Raw genomic sequence first — 15514 nt, 5'->3', positions numbered from 1 at the left:
ACACAGCTACATTCTCGCTTGAAATAACTTAAATGTTTATTTTGTGACCCAGAAAGAGTAATATTTAAAAGTTTTCAGCCCCGCTCGTCCGCCATTGCCGCGTTTGAGTTTTGGACGAAATGCATTCTGGGATATTTAGCTGTACCAAGTCCACACAACTCACCACCGATGCATGCTCGATAAAACGGGCGGAGCGAGAACTCGGCTTGATGCGTACTTCGAATTGGAACAGTACTTGGTCTCCGACTGATGACGTATCACGAGTAGACGAGAACGCAAGTACGCAAATTGAGAAAGGGCCAAAATCTCTATGTTATCTCCTGAGAACAAATAATATGATGTGGGTGTGTCTGCAGGCTTCAGCACTGTGAGCATTAAACACAATAAAAGACTCACAAGTTCCTGCTCAAAGGTCAGCTGCCTTCAGATCAATCATTAACCTGCAGCAGGTTGTGGCCTGATGTGTTTGTAAGAGTTTCACTTTCAGGAGGAGAAGATTTAAACGAGTCACACAAATGTGAACTACAAAGTCTGTGACACACAATTTAGTGCAAACTGCATGAAATCTGACCTGAAGAAATCCAGTCTTCTGCCTGTTGTGGTTGTGACAGCTGCTCGTAGGAGAGTTTGTTTGTAGGAGGTGGAGATGTTCTCAGATCAAGTGCGTAATCGTCTCTTTGTGTAGACGCTAAAAGCTGTGAGCCAAAACTCTCTGCTCTGAAACTCTTCACTCAGTCCTCACGCTGAGAGTTTAGAGGCTGAACTTCTTGTTCCTCCATAACACTTTTCATGAAACAGCAGAAATGAGCTTGTGTTTCTCAGCAGTGCGCACACAGAGAACCGATCCTCTCTGCTCAGTCTGAACAAATCAAAGTGAAACGTCAGTGAAAACACAGCTGCTGATCAAACTGTGTCAGATTAATGCCTCAATGTTTCACTGTGAGGTTAAAAAATACATAAAAAATGATTTAAAGAAGTAGGAGGCAGATTTTCACAATAAGAGCACTTTGTTTTTAATTCAGTTAATGTCAAACTGTCATCAACACCTCTGTGTTGTCTCCGTCTCTGAGCAGATTCAGGCATTACTCAAATAATAAAGGCTTTTTTTCACTATTATACTTTTCATTAGTCTCCAGGTTGATGATTATAAACAGAATTATTAAAGTTTTTATCATTTCAGGCTGAAAATCAACATGAATTTGGTTCTAATCAAAGAAGCTCCTTTAATGTGTGTCATTAAAATCCTCACACAGGCTTAAAAAGGCGACATTAACATTAAAATAAATGAAAGAAGCTTCAGCTGAGAGCTTCATGCAGTCATCATCAGCAGCTCATAGCAGTCACAGCTCTTTATTACGCAGCTTTGCAGGAATTAAAGTGGCTGAAGTGTCAGAGTTTGTGTGAGAAGCTGCTTCATGGACAGCTGTACACACGTGCGGTGGGGAGAGGCATATATATATATATATATATATATATGCCTCTCCCCACCGCAGGGAAAAGGGTAACACCACCTGGGTCTGGGTGCAGTTCCCCCCTCCAGGGGCAAGGGTACCTAGACCCGGTTCGTAGAGTACGCTTGGGGAGTGTGATCGTGTGTACAACGTCTCTTTATGTCTGTCTCCACGTTGGTTGAGTGTGGAGTAAGTGCACATGAGAGCATGAGGGTGGGAATGGATGTTTGTATCTGTGTGTTCCTGTATGTCTGTGTCTATATGTCAGGTTGGGTATCAGACGCCACCTCTCTGGGGACATCTCAGGCCCTCCAAGGTTTGGAGGCCTATCTCCACCCACCACCACTTCCCCTGCCAGTAATGTTATTACTGGCAGGGGAAGTATTTAGTATTTAATATTTAGTATTTACTGTCATATTCCCATATATCATTGTGATGTTGTTTATTCTATTATTCTTGTTTTCTTCTGCTTGTTTTCTTTTTTTTTTCTCAACAGGTGATCCAGGTGATCGATAGATGCATTTTTTTTCTGCCCGTTCTGTTGGTTTTTGTTTTTTGCCCTTCTCCCCCGTCCCTCTTCTCAGCTGTTTCTCTTTCCCTCTTTCTTTCTCCCCTTCTTTCCTCCAGTCAAGTCTGTCCCGTATTCAGCAAGTGAAAATAAAATAAACAATAAAAGGTGAATCAAACGGACCATTATGGCAAGGCTGGGATGGTCAATTTGGTAAAGTAAATCCGTTGGGCATCTTTCTTTGCCTTTAGACAAGAATTCAAAAGAGCCAAACGGGACAGGCAGAAAAAAAAAAATTTCTCCCCTGTTACATTCACATTTTCTCCAACATTCTCTCAACAACACTGTAATTTCATCATCAACATATAGCCTGTAACTACAGTTTTCTTCATACAAAATCTCAGTAATCCTGTGGTAGAGAAACATCATTAAGTTGTGTCCTGCTGTAAATCACATGATCAAATCACATGATTAACCATCGGCTGTAAAAAGAAATGTAAATGTTAGCGCTGCGCAGGTGTATACACTCTTTCAGTAATCTCTGTGAGCAACACAAGGTAGTGAATGACACACACATGGTAAATTCACAGACACAGAAAAATTTAAACTAAAAAGGTTAAATTTTCAGAGTTCACATAGTCATGTGACCCAAGTTTCCTCCTCTGGTCTCCTTCTGCTCCTGCAACAGAGACACACACAGAGATACATCCACACCTTTGTCAGGTGGGGGTTGACTTCACACAATGGTGTTAAGTCAGTCAGTCAGTTGCCCATTTATTTTAAAATTCTTACTCATTCACTCAGTGATTCCTTCTTTTGCTGATTGTGGAAATTATCGTCACATTCGTTTCCACGCTCAGCAAAACGACATCATTTCAAAAAGAAAAAGAATTTAGACTGGATTTCCTCGTTGAATCCTTTTGGACAGGAACTTGTTTCCTGATTGTCCCAAATAAGAGCCCATTTTAATTTTGGAGAAGCTCACTTTGCAACAGTTTTCTCGACGACGCTTCGATTCTAATCGTGCAGATCTGCTCAAACAGAGATCATCAAACAAAACTTTCAGTGCACCATGAAAGTAACAAAATAAAAGAAAGAAAATAAAGGAAATCAAAGGAAAGATAGTGTTAGATTTGTATTGTTGATTGTCATTTATGCTTAGAAATATTTACTTATATATGCTTAGAGTTTTGTAATTAGTTGTAGAGTGGTAGAGGTTTTGATCCTTGATAGTCTGCAAACTTTGTGTGTATTAGACAGCACTTTGGGAGCATGAGAGGTCATACCGTGTCTTATTATTTTATGGTAGGATTAACGTAGTTGCGTCTGTTCTAGTCTAAGTGCTCTTTGTTTAGATGAACTGCAGGACTTCCTCACCGTGTTATCTAGGATGAACCATCTAGGGTGAGGGGGAGGCTACCCTCTTCCTGACCAAGGATGTTTGACCCTTTGATCAGCAACACACACACACACACACACACACACACACACACACACACACACACACACACACACACACACACACACACACACACAGGCAAGGTACTCTTTGTTTGTATGTAGACGTCATATGTTAATGAACTTATGCATATTCATGTAACCTCAATAAAAGGACAGTGTATGGGAGAACGGACGAGACCAACTGGAGTCAAGCGGTTGTCCGGTTCTCTCCCGTGCACGAGTAACATGAAGAACTTTGCCTATTTGTGTCTTGCTTAGCAGTGTAATTATATTGTCTTAACGTTCCAGCGAATAGGTTTATGCTACAAACCTAACATTAATTGGTCCTTCGATGCCGGAGCCCTGGAATCGCATTCACCGAGGGGAGGAGAGGCACGCTGAAAGTCTGACGTCAGCCAGGAAGTTCCTGTGGATTCGCGGTCTGTCTTTTCTCCTCGATGAATGACGGTCGGCGGGATTCGGGCTGATATTACACTCTAAGCAACGCCAAGTAAGTTTAAAGAGGCCGACTCTATAACCGTGTCGTTGTGCAGTCTCCGCCACTGTGTGAGGCGTTGAGAAGAGGCCGACTCTATAACCGTGTCGTTGTGCAGTCTCCGCCACTGTGTGAGGCGTTGAGAAGTTCGCTACTTTGTGTAGCGATACCCGGGTTCCTTGCTACTTTGTGGAGCAAGAGGTTCCTCGCTACTTTGTGTGGCTAGAGGTGAGTTCTCCGCCGCTTTGTGGGGCATTGAGAAGTTCCGCGGGGTCCAGATTGTGCTGGACGATAGGCCTATTTTGTGTTGTTTTTGTTGTCGTCGTCGTCGTTGTTGTTGTTGTTGTTGTTGTGTGAGTGTGTGCGGAGCAGAACATGTGGTCTGTGACACCGACTGTTGTTGTTATCATGGGTTTCTAAGCAACCAAGAGTGAGTCGGAGGGAGACAGACGTTTGTGCTGGACTTTGCTCCTGGCAGCACAAAGTATTTATGTAAAAAAGAGAGGGAGCGACGGCTCCACAGCTGCGCGGGTTCACGCGAGCGCGGTCACGCGGGTTTCACGCGGACCTGAGCCGTGCGGTTAATCGCAGGCTTAAAAATGGAAGAGATTAAAATGTTAGAAGTTTTCAGAAAACACACCAGCCTTGAAGAGCGTGTGGAGAAGGCCAGCCCACATCAGCAGCTATGCTCTGGTGGGTGGCTGTCCCCCCACCCCTTGCTGACACAAAACGTTAACTCTTCAGCCTGTGTGCCAGACCATAGACGTAATTGAGGTGGATAGTTGTTAAAAGTCATCTACATTACGCTTGTGGTTGCTTAAATTCAGTACGATGACATGTGAGGTGAAGTGATATAGATAAATATTTAAACTACTGAAGTGCATAGAGGCACTTGACCTGTGTGGAAGACTGTCGTCTTATTATGAACCATTGTTGAGATGTAGAGCACACCTGTGAAAACAACTAATATGCTGAACCCTGTATGAAACATCTAAAAGTACATGATGGAGAAGCTGAGTTGAATATGAAAGTGTAAGACTTTGCCGCTGTGGGCAGAGCAACTACTGTGTGATGTTGCGTTGCAGTTTTTTTTTTTTTTTCTTCTGAGCTGATGAGCAGGCTACACATTATCAGATCGAGAGCTGTCTGAGAACTACTCTAAGAGAGGGAAACAGCGCTATGATAACTGTGATAACTGGAGTGTGCAACGTTTCCATGAGCAGTTTTCCTGCATCTTGACTTGTGTGTAGAGTGTTCATAACATCGGCATCATGTTTTTGATTATTTGTTTGTTGGGTTGAAAAATAGTTAAATAAACTGGTGATCATATTTACGGATCACCATGGCACATATCATCAGCCATGTGATTTATTTTTGCAGATGACAAAGTGAGTGTGAATGTGTCTGACATCACAGTGTTTGTGCACTGTGTAAAAGTAATTGCCTTTGATTGTGAGTGACAGCGGTGATTTTGCAGGTTACCAGCTATTGTAAATAAAAAAAAAAAAAAAAGAGTGAATAAGAGGGAGAATTTATATTGTAGGAAAAAATAATCATAGGAAAAAGGTTTTGTGTTGATCAACCAAAAAAAACAACTATAATTTCATTTTCTGCTTTTAAGAAAGGACTGTTCACAAAAACACAGAGCGAGAGAGAGAGAGAGATATGTGTTGATTAAGCAGTGATGATAATAATGAAATGTCTTAGTTTGTCACTTTCAGGTGAAAAGCAGACCTGAATCAATTTTCCACATGCAGCGGTCGGAAGAAAGTTATAGTTTAACATCATTGGAAACATGCAGGCCAAGTTTCTGGCTGACTTATTTACAGTGCCATGTGTTTCTCAACCTCACAAGCGAGCTCACTCCTCCCTGAAGATAAGGAATGCAGCTCCATGATAAAGAGACAGCAGCAAGTCCTGAGCACAAAAAGTCCCAGCAAAGCAGCAGCAATGTGGATAAACAGCAGCAGAAGAAAGCAAACCCATCTTCCTGTCTGATTGGATGAATTCCACGGAGGGGCGAGCAAGATGGCGGTGGCAGCATGTTGAAATGCTCAAAAAGGACTGAGTGACTCGGGCAAGCCACATGCAGCTAGCATGCTGGCTAGCGACATGAAAGAAATGGACCCTTCGTGATGCGTTCAACGTGCCAGCGCTGTGGTGGGAAAGGCTCCATCATAAACACGCCCTGCGCCGAGGTTCAGGCCAAGAAGAAGAAGACGATGACTTCCAAGCCCAAGAAGGTCGGCCTCAGCGTGGGCGAGCTGATTGTGAAAGCCGTGGCCGCTCTCAAGAAGGCTCTGGCTGCCGGAGGCTACGATGTGGACAAGAACAAGGCCCGTGTCAAGACCGCCATCAAGAGTCTGGTGGCGAAGGGCACTCTGGTGCAGACCAAGGGCACCGGGGCCTCCGGATCCTTCAAGATGAACAGGGTTACTGAGACCAAAGCTAAGACGCCCGCCGCGGCCAAAGCCAAGAAACCGGCAGCAGCTGCTAAGAAGTCGCCCAGGAAGGCAGCAGCAGCAGCACTTCAGCCACTAGCACGAAGTCAACCGCATCAGAGGACAATAGTGAGAGTGGCTGTGACTTCACTGTGCATGTGAAGAAAACGTTTGAGGAGAACTGAACAGTTGGAGTTTGACATTTGCCACCTGTGGAGTAAAATGGCAAGAAGAGACAGTGGGACACAGGACAAAGCTGAAGGAGAACTGCCGGCTGTTGGACTGTTGAAGTGGGAGAGGACAACAGAGTGAGAAGACTAGGTGAGAACACATAGGAATTATTTAATGTGGGAAATCAAAATTTGGGTTAGCAAACCTGGGGAAAACAAAACTGACTGCTTAAGTTGGAAAATTGAGACGGAGTCTGAAACATTGCGAAAATAGAAACATATACAAAATCACACACACACAAGCAGAACATGCATTAACCCTACTAACAATTCCAAACACAAAATGACTCATGAAGACTCATAGCACATTAGTTAAGAAATGATTAAATAATAGCAGAGAAGTGTGTAGGAAAGGCAGCTTTAAGAACATGCTCTGCTGGAGATGCAGCTCCACAGACATGCATTAGACCTGCCTAATAACACAAACACATGTAATGAAAATTAGCTTGTTATCTTTCATCAGTGTTAAAATAGTGTCAATTTAGCAGACACTTGTTATTAAATACTGAATTTATCTAATGCAAAAAATTGACTCTCCAGGTTGCAGGACAACAGTTTAACTTTTGTGGGAAAAAAGATCCTGGTTTGACCAACCAGTGATCAGACAATAAATTTAGTTGTTAAAATGGTAAATTGGGAGAAGCTTCCTGCTTGATTGAGGCAGCACATGTAATTTACTGTATGAGGGAAATTGTCTTTTGTGATACTATTTTGAACATGCTTTTCTGTCGTCCTGTCAACTTAGTGGGTTAATAGTTGATATGCAAATTAGTGATCGGTTTTAGATTAATGAAAGGTGACTGAATTCTAGCACGAGTGAATGAGATGTGTTGGAGTTGTTGTGTGTTGAGTGGAGACTCTAAAACACTGAGTTTCCTGCTTTGATGTGCGAGTGAATCCTGTATTTAGATACACAACTCTGAATACGTCAGAACAGACTGTTTTGTGAAGTGCATGACAGCATGTCACATGTTTTATGATGAAGGGAAAAGGAAAATTGAATAAAATAGATCTGTGGCCTAAATGAGTGAAGAGCACAGACCTGGTAATTAAACTCATAGCTAATAAGACATTAGGATTATGTTGTGTGTTGTGCAGCTGATGGTTGATTTGGAGTGAATCTAGCTGATGATTTTTCTTTTGTTGTAAAGTTGAGCCTGCCGATTAGTATGATGGTATGATGAACCATGCTAATGGTATGATTTACCTGAGATGAGGAGTTTGTGTCATGACTTAACAAGGCCTTTTTATTTTGATACTTTCACAGTGCACTGAAAGTTTTGTTTGATAATCTCTGTTATTTTTCATTTTTATCTTTTGAACAGGCACTGATTTTGTTTGTCTATTTTCTTTTCTTTAAGCAGATCTGCACGTCGGGAATTAAAAATGCTACACGTCGTCGAGAAAATTGTGCCAAGTGAGTTCTCCACATTTAAATGGACTCTGGAGAAAGCCACTTATTTGGGACAATTATTAAATGACAGTCCCAGTCCAAAAGGATTCAGCGATGTAATCCAAACTAAAGTTCTTCTTTTTCTTTTTGAAATGACGTCATTTTGCTGAGAGTGGAAACTAAATGCGACGATAGGTTCCACTATCAGCAAAGAAAGAAAGAATGAATGCATGAATGAGTGAGTGAAAGGAAAACAAACTGACTGACTGGTAAAAGCTGACAAAAGCTGACAAGACTTTACTGATGTAACACGACTGTGTGAAGTTGACCCCCGCCTGGCAGGGGTGCAGATGAGTCTGTGTGTGCTTCCTTTTACAGGAGCAGAAAGATGACAGCAACACTCGAGGTTGCATGATGATTTAACCTTTTAAATGCCATTTTCTGTGTCTGTGCATTTATCAGGTGTGTTATTCATAGGTTTGAGTTGCTCACAGAGATATCTGTGACAAAGTATGCATACGCCTGCGCAAGCGCTAATATTTGCATTTTCTTTTCTTACAGCATGCCAGTTCTTCATGTGAATTGATGATGCGATTTATACCAGGACAACTGGTTGATGTTTTTTCCTACTACAGGATTTCTGGGTTTATGTGTGAGGAAAACTGTGTTTACAGGTTATGAGTGGTGATGCTGTTGCATTGTGTTGATGGGAAAATGTGAAGGTTACTTTGATAATGTGAATAACATGTGTGAAATTTCCTGTGTTGAGAACTGGTGTTACTTCTTTCCACAGCTAGGGTTGACTTTATGGTGTTTTTATGGCACCTCTGGAACCTGTTGACCTGTGTCTGACCTCTGTCTGACTACAGTCAATGTGTATTGCTAATGTTAGTTTCTTTGAGAATGCTGTGGAAGATTCAGCTGAAACGGACAAGTGACATGAGTAAAACAAATAAGAGATTACGGTAATTATGGAATAGTTTATTATGGGCTCATTTGCTGGCCACTTTTGAACCCATAATAATAATATATGAGTGGAGTGACTTTGCTTAAGAGAAGTCACTGATTACATTAATGTTGCCTGAGTACATGGGATGATCCATGTCTGAGGCGACTTATGAAAATAATTGTAGTTTACTGATTTGAGAAAACCTGCACATGACACTTGTCTTGCTGATGTTGAATGCTTCTTGTCCTTATGATACAATTGTTTACAGGTATGGAGTTTGATTTTACTTCCAGATTTTGTTTTCCAGGCCATGATGGTGTGTATGCAGGCTCCTGGGAGGGCCAGGTGTTAAGCAAACTTAATATGCAAAGCACACTAACATTTTCATTGCAGGATTATAGGTCCGGGGTGGTGCTGCTCCAGGGGAGGAGATGCCCTGATGTTGCCTGGGATATGATCTAGCTAATCTTTTTCTTTAAGACTGGAATCCAGGTTTGGTGAGTTGGCGCATGGGTGTGTCCATGCGTCAAGAGGAGGGGTCCAAGGATTAACATTAAACAATGTTTTTTATTATTGTTGCAGTGATTTGTGTGATTAGCCGTTTTATTTACAAATATTAAACCTATGCAAGTGGTGCACCCATGTTCAGATGAGGCTTTGATGGCCTATAAGTGAAGTTCACTGAACTAAAGAATGTGGTTTGATGATTGTTGACATACTCTCCAAATAGTTTGTCTTCCTAGCAAGGAAATACAGGTGCAGCAGTAATCTCCTGAGAAATCTTCAGAGGCCCAGTGAGAAGCGCATAGCTGACAGGACCAGGCAGTGGTTGAGGTCAAAGATCAAGCTGATTGGGGCCCATCATGAGATCAGACCTTGGAGCCACAGCAAGGACCATGAAACTGCTTGCAAAATAGAGGAGAGGATCGTCCACAAGATGGGAGCTGAAGCCAGGAAAGAGGCTTCAGGAGGATCAGAGATCATCTTCAGCACAGCAGACATCACACAGAGAGCTGTGCTACTAAGCTTCCAGGAAATCAAGAGGAGACTTCCCACAGCAAGATTTTAAATACAATGAAAGATTCAATATTGACGCTGAGGAAGACGACTAAGGTGTACGACGTGCTCTGCCTTAAACCTTCAGCAGCGTTGGAACATAAACACTCAGGGGATGAGGAGCGTGCCAAGCTCCATCGACAGCGTAGAAGGAGTTCGAGGATGACATCATGATTCTGTGAAAAGCACAGGAACCAGAAGCTATGGTGGTGATAACAGCAGTTTCCTATGAACATCACCTAACGCTGTGCCACTGTACTGTGCATACGATGACACTCTGAAGGCTGCTGGGATCATAACAGCAGTAAGACAAGAGAACCCTGCACCCTTTCCACAGAGGTGTTTCTCTGCAGAGCGTGGACAATGAAGGAGTCATAAATATCCCCCTCGCAGGATGAAGGCCTGAAGTGAGGTAATGGGAGGCCATAAAACTAGAGTGCTGAGAGGTCTGCAGCTCTGGAAATAGCTGAGAACCATGTTGACAAACAACAAAACTAACTGGTATGTTTGAATGTTTATTCTACATACATTTGGACTCTGGTCCTATGGACAACGATGGAAACAACTGGAAGAGACATTCATGACGCCCTGCAGAACTCAAACCACTCTGCAGAGAGACATGTGATGTGCACACCTGGAGGAAGCATTACCAAGCTGAGATGTTTTTGAAAATGTTACTTTTTTATTTTCACTATTAAATTAACAATTTCTTTGTTTGCTCGTAAGATGCAGTTTGCCATGAGATGAGCTCAATGAATGGGATAACTGCTAATACATTTGTTGAACTGTGTACCTTTTCAGTAATTTAGGGTGATTTGACATATGTTGAGTATAAAAATGTTTGCATTGAAACTGTCAGACATGAGGTATTCATACCTGGGAACTTTTCAGGCATAAAGGTCAAAAAGGGGGGAAATGTTAGATTTGTATTGTTGATTGTCATTTATGCTTAGAAATATTTACTTATATATGCTTAGAGTTTTGTAATTAGTTGTAGAGTGGTAGAGGTTTTGATCCTTGATAGTCTGCAAACTTTGTGTGTATTAGACAGCACTTTGGGAGCATGAGAGGTCATACCGTGTCTTATTATTTTATGGTAGGATTAACGTAGTTGCGTCTGTTCTAGTCTAAGTGCTCTTTGTTTAGATGAACTGCAGGACTTCCTCACCGTGTTATCTAGGATGAACCATCTAGGGTGAGGGGGAGGCTACCCTCTTCCTGACCAAGGATGTTTGACCCTTTGATCAGCAGTCCCCACACACACACACACACACACACACACACACACACACACACACACACACACACACACACACACACACAGGCAAGGTACTCTTTGTTTGTATGTAGACGTCATATGTTAATGAACTTATGCATATTCATGTAACCTCAATAAAAGGACAGTGTATGGGAGAACGGACGAGACCAACTGGAGTCAAGCGGTTGTCCGGTTCTCTCCCGTGCACGAGTAACATGAAGAACTTTGCCTATTTGTGTCTTGCTTAGCAGTGTAATTATATTGTCTTAACGTTCCAGCGAATAGGTTTATGCTACAAACCTAACAGATAGGCCTTGTTTAAGTCATGACACGTGTTCTTCATGCCAGGGGGATAAATCGTAACAACCCAATTGGCAGGTTCAACTTTAGTAATAAAAGACAAATCAACAGCCAGTTTAATCTCAAACATTCATCCAATCAGCCATACACACAACATACAGCATAACCCTGTTGTCTTAGCACATAATAAGTTTCTTCTCATGTAACTAATATGCATGTAGGGTTGGTATAGTTAATGCATCTTCAGTATGTTTTTGTGGTCCTCTCTCATCACACTTTCATTATTCTCATCACTGCTTAAACAACACACATCTCTCTGTTTTTTTGTTTTTTTTTAAACTGTACTTTTCTCCAAAACAGAAAGTAGCATTACAGCTGTTTCAGACTGAGAAACACCAAACTCTCTCCGTGCTATCATTCATCCACACAACTATTTTATTTCTTTTCGTCCACTGGGCAGGTGACCTGCAGAATCACGTCTGCCCCAGCTGGATACCTTTCACACACACCATGACGTCAGACACTCTCACACTCACGGAATTGATCAGGAGAAAAACTTTCTTCATCTTCACACTCTGTTACAGAAACACCATATGTTTTTTGTTTTTGTGTGTTGTGTTGTGTCAGGGATGGATATGTGGTTGTAACGTTTGTGTTCACTAACTTTACTTTCTGTTTCCTACCCTGCCTAGTCTGCCTTGGACTCAATGCTGCTCCTAATGCCTCTCCATACTCAGCCTTTAATTTCTCCTCCACCTCTGCCTCTGCTCTCTCACACTCTTCTCTGACTCTACTTTCTGCTAACATTCTTGCTCTTCCTAATGCTTTTCTACGGTGTTGTTCTAAAGTAGTTGCAGTGGATTGAGCTGTGCTTTCATCCTCAGGTTTCACAACTACTTCTTGCAATATTGCTCTTTTAACATTCTGTGCTTCTCTCCTCTTCTGAGTCTGCTCCAGCCACAACTTAGCAACTGCTAACTGCAATTCCTTCCTCTGCTTCGCTTTACCTGTTTTACCTGCTACACTTACAGCTATTCTTTCTACCAGCATTTTACACTTAACTTCCACTAATGTCCCTTCAAATCCATATTTCTCACACCAACAACCTACATACTGCGTGCTGCCTGGTAAAACTTTCTGCATAAATTTTACATCTCCTTCTAAGGCAGACTTACACATTTTATTCTCCATTACAAGACAACAATCAGCCACACTCACGCAGACCACGTCTGGCCCGCACACACACATAACATAGGCCTATCGCTTGCGTCTGCACGCACAGCTAGCGCTCTCTGTTGAAAACTCTCAAACGCCCCATATGGCGGAGAATTCAACCTTCGGACACTCTCCAACGCCCCCAAATGGCGGAGATTCCGGACACTCCTCACGGCGGAGCTACCGAACCTAGGTTATTTCCACGCCCCAAACGGCAGAGAAGCCTGTGTCTCTGTTACGCGGCTAGCGCGCTTCCGTTACCTGCGGTCAACACAGGGTCACGTAGCCGCTCTCTAAGGCCTTCTGTACTAACTGTTTGTTTACGTTCATGGGAAGAGTCTCTGGATCCCGTCAATCGTCATCCATCCCGAGGGGAGTTCAGGCGCAAACTTCCCGGCCTGGTGACAAAGCAAAGTGAAACACCAGGGCTTTACGTCAATCATCCCAGACGTTGCGGTGGCGTCCTCTCCCTCTCCTCGGTGGATGCAATGTGTTAGGCTCCGGCTCGGAGGACCAAATAAATGTTGGGTCTGTGTTTCCACAAGCCCCGCTAATTCTAGAGACTTATTCATCATGAAGAAAACAAGACAGTCGATCGATCGATTACTTGTGCAAGGGAGGCCTCGTCTGTGTCCACCACGAAAATGACCCCGATGATGGCCTCCTCTCGCTGCCTTTTATTGACAAACTTCAAACAATAGTTTACTAAACACCTCCCTTGCAACCCCCTTTGGTTACAAAGACAAGGCACTGTATGTAAATGTATACACTGAGTGTGTGTGTGTGTGTGTGTGTGTGTGTGTGTGTGTGTGTGTGTGTGTCAGACCTCCTGCTGACCAAAGGGTCATAAACCCAGGAAGCTTACATCAAAAGAAACAGGTCTTCCAGATAGGATGTATCTACAATAAAACCTCCCCCAGCACAGAATGGCTGGAGAGGTGGTCAGGATCAAAGGAATGGCTTTGATCCTACTGCTTGAACTAAGACTGAACAAATTTAAGAAACACAATGGCAACATTCAACAATTAGACTTAACAAGACGTTTTCAAAAATATCAGTTTTCAGTGAAAACGCCGTTTACGTGTGGATGAAAGGCGCAAACGCTCAGAAAAATCTGCGTTTTCAAAAATCCCGATGTAAGTGTGGGCGTGGCCTTACTTAGCTTTGATGCTGCCAACGTGATAAACTGAAGTAACCGGTCAAGGCAGCAGTGGCAGAGCAACCCTTATATTCGGTTTCTTATGTTTAAAAAATACTCAGTTACAGCGCACGTTTTTAAACAGATGATCTTTGTAGGTGGGATCAACCTGCTCTCAGCAAGAAGGTCCTGGGTTTGAATCCATGTCTGATTCTCTCCTGGTACCCTGACATCCTCCCACAGGTTAACTGCTTCTTGCCTAATAACAGCTGGGATAGGGTTACACACACACAGTCCTGTTTTCATATCTCCGTGGGGACATTGATGTAATGCTTTACCTAACCCTAAAAACTGAATGCCTAACCCTAACCTTCAGCCCTAAACCTAACCACAACCTAATCGTACCTCTGACACTAAAACACCATGTTTAGTCTCAAAAACGCCTTCAAACTCTTGGCGACAAGTGGAGTCACGTTCCAGTTTCTGTAAACATGGTGCAAACACACACACGACCCTGAGCTGAAAAGATGGATGGATGTGTAAAATCCATATTGCTGCTGTTCACAGCAGGACTTTGTTTAGCTTCTGTTCAGAATGACAGGAGACAAAAAGCCCAATGGGTCATATATTGCACTTACAAATGAGAGGATGCCTCGCCTAGTCGTTGGCACAGGTTTTTCAGTTATCCTGATCTTGAATACATCTGTCTCTGTGCACCAGTTCACTCCTAGGACTCTTTCATCTGGTAGTGCATCATGTCTTGTTACCACAGCTGGAGTTGGTATACGGCGAGCTGTGAGAGGACAGAGATGGAGAACGCACATTTAACTCTTTAACAGGAGATACGTTACGACTAACAGACGACTGCTGTCTACATGATGTCTTTGCAGCCCTTATGCTACATGTTACACAACTTTTCTTCATGCCAACAAGACTGAGGTGCCACATAGTCGACACATACAGCTGATTATGATGCATGTTTTACTATTGCTATGTTCACATCATCTGCTTGGCTTTATCACTGAAAGCCTGGAGATCCTCTGACGTGTGCATGGCTGATGTGAAGTATGATTAGTCCTACATGACATCAACAACAGAGGCAGTGAAAGCTTTGTTGTTAACAGGTTGTAGGTAAAGTCAAATGTCTACTTCTACACTTGTGTTGGGTAAAGTTCTTCTCACTGCAGCAGATTTATATCTGTGCTTTCACAGGGCGTGATGTGGAGCTCAGCGCTGAGGTGCAGGTCTCCTTGGAGACGGCATCCTGGCTGAAATATTATCATGCTTCCAAAACATTTCAGCTTTTATTTTGAAAGAAACAAGACTTGAAAACGAATCCCCTTCTTCCTCTTGGTCTTTGTTCTTCAGAGGAGTGTCACCTGGACAAACTCAGGGCTGTTCTAGAGCCTTTCTTATTATTTGACTCCATAGAAATAAAACTGAATGGAATCAAACAAAAACTCCCAAACAGCTAAAACACTTTGCTTTATTCTCTTTTTTAACAAATACGTTGAAGTCCATCCATAACAACACAGCTGAGATCTCCTTTGTAATCAAGTGTTTACATCCTTTGTACAGATCTGCATACAAAACAATCATTTACGTCCCACAGAAGTCTAGTTACACGTAACTCTACAAG

The 15514-nt window shown here is 42.6% G+C and overlaps 1 protein-coding gene across 1 annotated transcript; it reads left to right on the top strand.

The window, feature by feature from the left end:
* Positions 1-5358: 5358 nt before the first annotated feature.
* Positions 5359-8064, top strand: LOC308398984 (histone H1-like). The gene has a single exon (XM_080885888.1). It carries the CDS (start codon positions 6031-6033, stop codon positions 6496-6498), a length of 468 nt encoding a protein of 155 aa, XP_080742014.1. The 5' UTR covers positions 5359-6030; the 3' UTR covers positions 6499-8064.
* The last annotated feature ends 7450 nt before the right edge of the window (positions 8065-15514 follow it).

The sequence above is a fragment of the Rhamphochromis sp. 'chilingali' genome (assembly GCF_963969265.1).
Source record: "Rhamphochromis sp. 'chilingali' genome assembly, chromosome: 1".
Classification (NCBI taxonomy): Eukaryota; Metazoa; Chordata; class Actinopteri; order Cichliformes; family Cichlidae; genus Rhamphochromis; species Rhamphochromis sp. 'chilingali'.
Note: the sequence above shows the minus strand (reverse complement) of the source record. Positions and strands in the feature narration are given on the sequence as shown.

Excerpts from the sequence above, each read along its gene's own strand:
- LOC308398984 (XM_080885888.1), top strand. The coding sequence starts at position 6,031 with ATGCGTTCAACGTGCCAGCGCTGTGGTGGGAAAGGCTCCATCATAAAC.